This window comes from Brassica oleracea, chromosome C7, assembly GCF_000695525.1.
Source record: "Brassica oleracea var. oleracea cultivar TO1000 chromosome C7, BOL, whole genome shotgun sequence".
NCBI classification, from domain to species: domain Eukaryota; kingdom Viridiplantae; phylum Streptophyta; class Magnoliopsida; order Brassicales; family Brassicaceae; genus Brassica; species Brassica oleracea.
The window spans coordinates 23,160,249-23,170,891 of record NC_027754.1 but is presented as its reverse complement, the minus strand read 5'-3'; the positions used below and the strand labels follow the sequence as shown (position 1 = coordinate 23,170,891).

At 30.7% G+C, this 10,643-nt stretch overlaps 1 protein-coding gene across 1 annotated transcript; it reads left to right on the top strand.

Annotated features, from left to right (window-relative positions):
* Positions 1-601: 601 nt before the first annotated feature.
* Positions 602-1,307, top strand: LOC106304406 (auxin-induced protein 15A-like). Its single transcript, XM_013740815.1, has one exon. It carries the CDS (start codon positions 789-791, stop codon positions 1,128-1,130), a length of 342 nt encoding a protein of 113 aa, XP_013596269.1. The 5' UTR covers positions 602-788; the 3' UTR covers positions 1,131-1,307.
* The last annotated feature ends 9,336 nt before the right edge of the window (positions 1,308-10,643 follow it).

Genomic DNA, 10,643 nt, shown 5'->3' with positions numbered 1-10,643 from the left:
TAGTACGATATTGTCCACTTAGGCCTAATTGGCTGTCCCGCATAGATTTACTTTTGGGCTCCTTCCCAAAAAACATCGTACTAATTAGAGTTGGATATCTCTTTATATATTAGCACTCATTGTCTAATTCTCCGATGTAGTACTTAGTTTTAGTTTGATACCTCATAGTTCGTAGCAGACAAACACACCTTGTTTTACCCCACGCCTCTAATCACCTCTCTAAATGTATATATGCACAGATGTCCATGGCTAAAATAGTTGTGTATATACATTTCATACAGAGATGTAGCGATGGGATAATCAAAACTTCGCCAGATTATGTATTGGTCCAGCCACGTAGCTACACAAGCATAAAAGCCAACACACGATTAGCAGTTACTAGGTATAGTAGAAAAAATGATAGATTTGACGGATCTAGTTATATAATTGCCTTTTTTTTCTTTCAAAACCTTTAAAATTGTCCCAGTCCAATAGTAGGATGATAGGATTTCTAGTGACTTTCGGCCCATATCAATATCTCTGATTTTTTTTTTCACATCAACTATATAACTATATTATGAATTATGGAAATCTATATGTATTTCCCTCTATATATATTTAAACCATCCATAGCTACCAAAAACCACAACTCAACAAACCCTTCTTCACTCTCTCCACACCCCTAAAGCCACCCACAACAAGAAGATAAAGATTTTTTTTTATAAAGATCTTCACACAAAACAAGAAATCTTGAGATTATATTCCGAATCAAATAAGAACCCATTTCATTCTGGAGGGAGTTAAAGACAATGGCGATTAAAATCCGGACTACCAAGTTAACACAAACGACTATCATCATGCAAATCTTGAAAAGGTGCTCAAGTTTGGGGAAGAAACAGACCAATGAATATAAAGACGAACAGGAACTGGATGGAGAATCTCTTCCTTTAGATGTACCCAAAGGTCATTTCGTGGTCTACGTAGGGAAGACTCGGGTCAGGTACGTTTTACCCATTTCATTTTTGACCCGACCAGAGTTTCAGCTTCTTCTACAACAAGCTGAGGAAGAGTTTGGCTTCGATCACGACATGGGTCTCACTATTCCTTGTGAAGAAGTAGCATTCGACTCGCTTGTCGCCTCCATGTTCTGATCAACAGATATCTAGGTTTTGGGTTTTTAATTAGTCATTTTCTAGATGAATAAGCTTTGTTAGCCAGCTTTAACTTTAATACTTTGGGGTAGAATTGGGTTAGTGTTTCTATTTGAACGAAACTAACTCTAGTGATACCTCTAAGAGTGAATCAATAAAACCATTCTTTCGTTATTATCTTGGATTTTTGTTGGGAGGAAATAAGCAAATAGTCTGAAAAATTATCCTCATGGTGTGTGATTATTATATTATATATAAGTGAATGCCTTTTTCTTGTCCATTCAAATAATCTCTTCAGATAATCTATATATTTTATTCTGATATATCTTCTAAAATTTCTAGATTTTTGTTATATTTGAGTGAATAGAGACACATATTACCAATTTAATTGGTCGCAAAACTTAAATCTACTTCAAAGAAAACAAAAGAACGTTTACTGTGCGAGCTCGTCAAACAAAGTAATCCCATACTTAGCATACTGCCATTAAAAAGACAATTCTTAAGTAGTTTGAGAAAATAACCAAAACCAAATCATAATAATTATGTAGCATTAGCTAGTATGTCTTTTTTCTTAAATAAATATAGCACGATTCGTCCATCTTCTGTAACATCCAACTACTACTCATATAGTCATGAATTAATATCACCGACTACACTCTGTCAATCTAGTCTCTTTTTGTCAACCTGTAAATTTAGTCACTTGACAACTTTTTCATTAGTATCACTAAGAAACAAACTTTTATCACAGAAATGTATACATTTCTTAAAAAGTATTTTAATGTGACCGGTTTGTGACGACCCAAATAAAATTGGTTTGTTGATGAATATACTGGAGATGTCATATCAATGTCTAACACTGAGAGAAGCACATGCAACTGGTGCCCACACTGCAAATCTGATAAAATTAGATCCCTACAATTGGTCATGGGAGTTATGATACTACACTATCAACTATACCTTTTTTAAGTTTTTGACGGCTTAGATTTTAACGTACACTTTTAACATATCGCATGCGCCTTCATTTATTTTCCACCTAACAAATGCTCTTTCCTCCGACCGTACGGTACTTAATGGACGATGGAGTTTCCTTAAAACCAGGCCCGGCTCATGTTTTTTACAGACCCTGTGCAATTTTTATTTTATTTTTACAAGACCAATAAAAATAATTGGTAAATAGGGCCCTTAAATCTGTAAGAAGAAGACCCTAAATTCTACCTTGTGCAGATGCCAAGGGCCGGCACTGTTTAAAACCTTACAGATATAAGAGCATGATTAATGGAGATTCTTAAAGTAGAGTTCTTAGCAGAATATAAGAAATCGTCTCTGCCGGTTCTTAGATTTTTAGTTAAAAGTCAAGAGACGGTTTCTTATATTTCGTTAAGAACCATACTCTAAAAATCTCTCATTAATCATGTTCTAAGAATTCTCGTTTCTTAATTTTTTTCAACATCTTTTAACGACAATACTTACTGATTAAAATGTCAAAATTTGATGAGAGGTCTCAAAGTATTTTTTGATAAAAAAGCTAGGGTTTTATCGACCACTAGATCATCATTAAAATAGTAAATTGTAAAAAAAAAGTAATTTGTTCCAAGATATTGCATAATGTATGAGTTTATACCTAGCTTCTTTTGCCATTGCATCAGCCATATGATTTTCATCTTCTGAAATATTCAAGAAATTGTAGTTAAAAGTCTCGTTGGCTAGTTTATTCGTATATAAAAAGGATAGCCTTAACAGCAGAACAATTGAGGTTGGCTTTTTATCAAAAAAGATTTCAACGTTTTCCACAACATGTGTAATTTTGCATATATGATCTTATTAGAATGTGATATACTTGTTAGGACTAATTAAACAAATAGCAAAAGCAACAAAAGAATCCTGGTATATTGACAAATAACAAAAGCATGATATACTAAAAAGTGTAAATCAATAATGTAATTATTAGTGATGAGTTTAATTCCTACCCAAAAACTAACTAACTCAAAAATAGAAGATTGTCATATCATTAACATATTTTCTTATGAACTTTATTATCTCTGATGTAGGACATTAAGGCTTCGAATGATGTAGTGGAAAAGTGTTGTTCATTTGCACATGTATTCTTTTCGTACTTAAAATCACCATTCAACATTCAACGTTTTTTGTTTTCAAAATGCATATTTCGGTAGATCTCCGTACAGTTCAATATCTTTTTATATTTTCTAATAAATTAGATGAAGTGCATGCATATCTCGCTTGCTGTAAATGATGTGTGTTAAAAAAAACTAATAAATGACATTGTTACAAATAACTAATTTTAAAATATATATATGCTTTTATAAATATAATATTTTTATTATATTTTACTTACAACTTTATAATACAAAAATTTCCATTGTCTATTCATCTCTCTTTTTATTTTTTCATATAATTTTTGCATTTACTTAAATGATTATATTTATAAATGTATGTTTTAATTATAATATTTATTATGTAAATATATAGTATTGTAGTTTAAATATGTATACTAATGGAAAAGAGATGTATGAACTGCTTGCTCGAACTCTTTTTACCATTTAAAATCCAAACATATGTTTTGAGATGTTAATGAGTAACGATCCAATAGAACAATCCGAACCTAACATTTTGAAAATACCACGGCGAGATTGACCACTTATACAAGATACATAAATAAATAAAAAATCATTTATAAACTGTTTAAAATATAAAACCCTTATTATTGTGAGGTTGACCACAATAATTTGTTGGTCAATATAAAATATTTATGTGAAAAATCATTTGTTGGTCAAAACCCTAACTTATACCGTATTTGTAATGACTAATGAGTATAATTACTACTTCACTTATTATAGTCCAGAAAACCTTATTCTACCAATGTGGGATATTTAATAGTCACTCATATAAGTATTTTTCAGAATTATGTTGGGCCATTTTAGGTATGAACTTTTTGTTGCTAATTGTAATCGATTATTAAAAAGCTGTGGTTCGTTCACATTATGATTTTATTAGAATAACATCAACATATATTATAAAGATTTGGACAGTAATTGTGATATATATCGTTTAACCAAAGGAAATCTATGTTATATAATAGCGATACACTAGAATGAAATGTTTTGTTTTTCCAGAGGATGCAAAGTCTCCCACGTATGTAATGATCCAAAACAAAAAATAAAGCCGACGTATACTCTGAGCTTTCCTCTCAGAAAGGACGGTCTACGGTCGTTGCCATGAAAGTGTCCATAAGTAGTGTTTAATACACTGGATAGCCATTGAACGTGCATTAGCCAAAACATTATTGAATTTGTAATCAGGCCAAAATTTCGCCTGTTCAAAACCTCATAAATTTAATACTTAAATAATAATATACAAACTTTTGTTGAAAGCAATTTCCCTACTTCTGCAGAACCGAAAATTTAATTTCTATAAGGTTATACGGTTATATTGATATAGTTATGTTTGTTCAAGAAAAAGATGTAGTGATGTAGATATATACTAGTACTTTTTTTTTTTTTGAAAAAGGGCTTCTTCTATTTACTAGTACTTGATGCCTGCGAAAGTGCTATGTTACACATACGTCAACTAATGCATAAATGTATTTGATTTCTTCCAGTGACTTGGCCCTTGTCTTCATGAAACGTATAATGTTTTAAAGAAAATAAGTTATGGACCTTATGGTATTGACTACTAAGTTGACAACGCATATGGTTTTAGTGGATGGATGCAAAAAAAAAAAAAAAAAAAAGGATGACAAAACAGAGATTAACGACAAAGGTATCCACGAACGCCACATGCATTCCGTAGTACATTTATCATAATTAATATTTTTACTATATATGGTTGAACAAATCACAATTAACAACGCAATATATATCTATGTAGGGCTAATGATGGTAAGATAGAAGTATAGAACCCAAATATCAGTATTAGCTGTCTTCAATGACAATGATTTAACAATACACACATAGATACACTTTTCCGAGCTGAAGAAATAACTAATTACGATTAAAAACGATTGAGGATTTTAATTTGTCAGTTTACTTGGTCCATATATTGTGTAAAATTATGAATTACTTGGCAATTATGTGATCAATAAAGTCTACTACACTAGTTGGTCTATTGTATTAAAACATGAATATTGTTTGAAACTAATCTTACTCTTTCGTACTCCCTCTGTTTTTTAATATAAGTCATTTTAGAATTGTGCACATAGATTAAAAAAATCATTAATTTTTTATATTTTCTAAACAAAAACATCATTGATTATTTACCTAACCACAAATCAACCAATAATAAAATAGAAGGTATAATATTATTGGTCGTATAACATTAAGTGTTAATAAATTTTACATAGAAAACCGAAAACGTCATATAATTTGGAACATAAAAATTTTCCTAAAACGATGTATACTAAAAAACGGAGGGAGTATAATTTAAGAAAAATGTCAATGTTTCTGGATATCTCCTATTTACTGTAGCAAAATCTTATAAAAATATTTAAAGCTCTTATTATTTAAATAACTAATTAAATTCATAATTATCATTAAAATATTGTTTCAGTTTCAATTTAAAATGAAAAGAAAAATTCTATAATATTTTATATGAAATTGCTAAACTAGAAATGAACTATCTATTATACACCATCATAACGATTTTAAATTATTAAATTAAATAATTCATTTATAAAAATAGTCAACATGTATTAAATTTATATAAATATAATTATATATTATCGAAAATCAATAAATATTCAAAATTAAAATTTTATTAAATAATATTTATGTAAAGTGATGATCAAAACCTAATTCATAATTTCATTTTAAAAGTTGTATACAATTTAATATAAACCGTTGTTTAAACTAATTATTATGTTTATACTAGAAATATATGAGATATAGGTGAGATGTAATAGAATGATAGGTTGAATTAATATTCGGATACATTAATTAAGCTAGCTGTTAAAACATCGATGTTGTTAGACTATCACTAATTATTTTTTTTGGTAAAATATTTTTTTTTTTTAGAACATGTTAAGTAGATTATAACTAATTGCTCTAAAATAGTTATAGTTTCAACCAGGCATGGGCGTTCGGATTCGAGTTCTTCGGGTTTTCGGGTTTTCAAATGGAAAGGTACATAACCCGTTCGGGTTATTTTATACTTCAGATCGGGTTCGGGGTTTTAAGGTTCGGGTTCAGGTTATTTCGGATATAACCGAACTGTGTAACAAATAATAAAAAAAAAATCTATGTATCCTTGATTGACTTTGTGAGACCAGAAACAATATTGTTGAAGTTAGAAGATTGAACAACTTAATATAAAATTTATGATCTTTCTGATTTGTTATTACATTGAGGAACACGAGTCGGTATTCTTTTTCTTCGTGTAATTTCTATTTGTATTATCATGAATAGAAAATGGTAAAGAATCCATCTATTCATAAATCAAAATCAAAGAGACATCAAAATCAAACAGAAATAAAACCTGGATAATCACGAATGTTTGAGCTCATGCCTGTGTAAAGAGCAAAGAGAAAACAAATCGCAAATCCTACTTGTAATCAAACATAAATCAAAATCTTAAAGTATAGTGATCCATACATGTAATCGATCATAAAATGAGTTTAAGCATGTATTGAACATATACGTTGAAGAAGGTGAAAACGGAAAGATGAATGAGAATGGAAAATGTAAGTTTAAAGATAGTAATATATATATATATATATACTAGGGTCAGCCCGCCTTACGGGCGGGATATATTTTACTTGTGATCTAGGTTATTATTTTTTGTGTGATTTAATAGTTTGTGTTTTAGGTTTACATTTGCAATAGATATGTATGATATACTACAAAAAAAATTATATTATATCACATAAATAGTATCAGAAAAACAGATAATATATTAAATCTTTGTTAAGCAAGTGAAGATCAGTTAAAAGATATATTGTATTTTCATATACGTGTAAAAATATGTAGTTTACTCTAAACTTTAAATGATTTTAATTTTTACTATTGTTTCTGTTGTTCTTATTAGAAATCGAAGGTTTGATAAATTAATAAAAAGCTTTTATTTTTTTCATTAATGTAATTATTTTACATTTTTAGTGTTTGTTATATTTTTATTATAAAACTAAGTAAAATAAAAATACTTGTACAGTTGAAATTCTATACATAAATTATGAATTATTTTTCATTCTTATTATGAATTATTTTTTATTCTTATATATTTGTTTCGAATGTGTTGGTACATTTTTATACATTTTTAAACCTATTGATTTAGATAATGTGAAAAAATGAATCAATTTACAATTTGTTTTCTGAAGTTAGTTAAATAACATAACAATCTAAAATTGATTATTTTAGCATACACACATTTTATTAAAAAAATTTATCAAAATGAAAATGAAAAAACATACACAATATTTTAAATTTCTTATACATGTTTAAAAATATTTAGTGGCAAAAGAGCATAATTTCATTGTTATTTGAGTTTTTTTTTTTTTTAACAATTGGAGTTCGTGTGGTGCATTCTGTAAGATATAGTCCTTGATAAGATAATTTGTGGAGGTCAATATTGGCCAACTTATTAAATGCATATTTAGAGAATTCATTTAGTTGAGATAGAATATTCATAAATAAATCGTATATTGTTGGCTATTATACAAAAGAACTGACTACATCTTCATAGTTATCACCTTGTCACTCGTGCCCAGAAATTAAATTAATAGTTGTACATCTAAAAGAATACTTAGAATTCATGATGATGAGCCAGAAGGAAAAACACCAGAATCAATCATATATCAAGAGATAATACATACTTCAATCATCATTTGAGCTTGTCAGCCAAGATCTTCACTGAAAGCTATATCATGGTATCTTGTATTGAATTTTTGCACTTCTTTTTTTGGGAATCCATGTAAATCTATTCTTGGTTAGTAGATCAACAAAACAGAATAAAAAATAGAGGCAGAACCAATATCAAATATAAACATATACAGATGAAAACGCATAAACTACATATAGAATTTAGACTCTAACTTGCATGAGACTATGGGGAAAAAATTATATACATTAAGCAGCCAAACTCCTGCAATAGAAAAATGCTGCACTTTTAATTTCTAAGAAGTAAGAGAAGAAAATAAGAAGTTAACCTTTTCCCCCAGATTTGGCAACAACGAACTCAGACTGTTGTATTAAGATGTTACCATAGGTGCTCGAAATAGGATCCTCTCGAACACCATAGACTTATCGCGTGGCACCAGCCCATTGAGGAATCCAAGCTTTACTTGCTTTGTTGGATCAATAGGCTACTCATGTTAAAAATGACAGCTTATAAGGCTATTTGCTTAAACACACAACTTGGAAAAGTAAAACAGTTGCATATCTCGTACTTCCTGCAGCAAAGGAGCCTCAAGGACGTCTATGGGCTGAAGCAAAAAGATCACCAGCCTAAAAAACTCACAACAGACACATGAATGCATGAGATACATATCTGACGCTTTAAGATAACAGTTTAAATACGCAATTCACGGAAAGTCATTTACATTCATTAAAATTGTGCTGACCAAAGATCATTTATAATAGTATATTTTAAGTAACTACAAAACTGTCAAATTAGTTATGAACCAAATGAGGACTCTCTGTCATATTAACTTGTCAAGAAGGAGCTTGTACTCCACAAGTTCATTGTAAGAGCGCTGCAGCTTGTCATTAACAACAATGGTTTCGGAAAGTTCAGCTTCTAGCTCGCCAAGCTTGACCTGAAAAGGCGAAAGAAGGAAATCAGTATAGCGATGAAGAAATGGGAAGCAATGGCCGTGCCAGAAATTAAAAAACAAAAAACAAAAAAAGAAGTAAGTATTTGGGTTCACCTCAACATCAGCCAAATCCTTATAAACTTCTTTGTCTATGAACTCTTTGGAAGAACTCCAACCTTTAACATTTAGTCTTAAGAAACATTTCTTTCGTGCCATCCCTCCACATCCTTTTATCTTCATACATATCAACAATGAGTTATAAGAAGTGTCCAATAAACGTAAGATATATTTTCTTTCAACATACAAAATTATAACTTGTGCCTCACCTTCTTGTCAAGTTCTTTTCTCTTGCGAGACCGATTGTGCTGGCTAGCAGCTCCTGCTGCAACTAAGACCTCGGAAGCATCAAAGGTAACTGAATCAATTCCGCTACAAGCTCTGGCCACAAAACAGATAAGATAGACACTCAGTAAAAGAGAGACCACGCTACTACATTACATCAAGAGAAGCAGTAGAAGGGAAGAAAGAACTGACCAGAATGGCGTTGGGCTTACAAATAGCCCAGAGATTGACCTGGTGATCTTCCCCACCAGTGACCAGAACCCTGGATGATTTCCTTCCGATCTTCAGACAGTTGACAGCAGCAGAATGTGCCACACACTCCTCTTCCTATCACACACAAAGTCAAAGCCAAGGCTAAGCAAATGCAATTAGATGAGAGCCAAGGCTAAGCAAATGCAATTAGATGAGGAGACGCTAGTCAAAACTCATTTTACTGATAAGTCCTAAATTCAAACAAACACACGTCTCCAGAGGTCTTAAATTAGTCCACGGGTAGGAAAAAAACAAAAGAAAAAAACAGATCTTCCTAATAATAGAAACAGCAGATCCAGCACAACAATTGTGTAGTAATCCATGAGCAAAGACAGGAAAAATAGAATTTCGAGAAAACTTGGAAATGAAGAAACTTTCTGAGAGAAAATAAGGATATGTAGCTTGTAGGCTCGCTTGGAAGTCATTGAGGAAACGAAACTACGCTGAGATGAATCTGTCTCACCAGGCTCAGTTTTAACGCTTTCCAGATTAGAGTTGGAGTTAGAAGGTACCAATCTCGTAATAGTAGTTTCACCTGCCTTACTTCTGCTCATCAACAATCACAGAATCAAACTGCTCGCTTCAAGAGGGCTGAATTAGAAAGAAGAGTCAATGCCCTGAAGTGAGAAAACTATATTTTATATATATACTAGGGGTATACCGGCGCTACGCGCCGGGTTCGGATCTTTTGTTCTTTGTATATTTTGTTTTCTAATAAGTTAAAATTGGTCCGTTTAATCCATTTGATAGTGGTTATTGTCAGTATTGTGTTACTTTATTTTTTATCTGATTAGGCGAAAGAGGAGTACCGTAAGTGATTTCATAGATTAGTATAATAAGAATATAATATATAGTTGATAGCTGGACAAAAGTAAATGTAGTACAATGTAAAAGATTAACTAAAGTCAATGTTCCAAGCTGCACAAAAGTAAATATAGTATAATGTAAAAGGTTAAGTAAAGTTAATGTTCCAAAAGAAACATATAAATTCATGTGGTTGTTTGCTGTTTTTTTGTGCTAATGTAATCAACAAATTTGTTCATCCTCTTAAAGTAATAACAATCTTCGCATGCACTGTCCATGTCATGATTGTGGCAATCAGTTAGGGGTTCCATTGTGGCTGTATTTATTAAATATTTTGTCTTCAAAATGACTCTGAT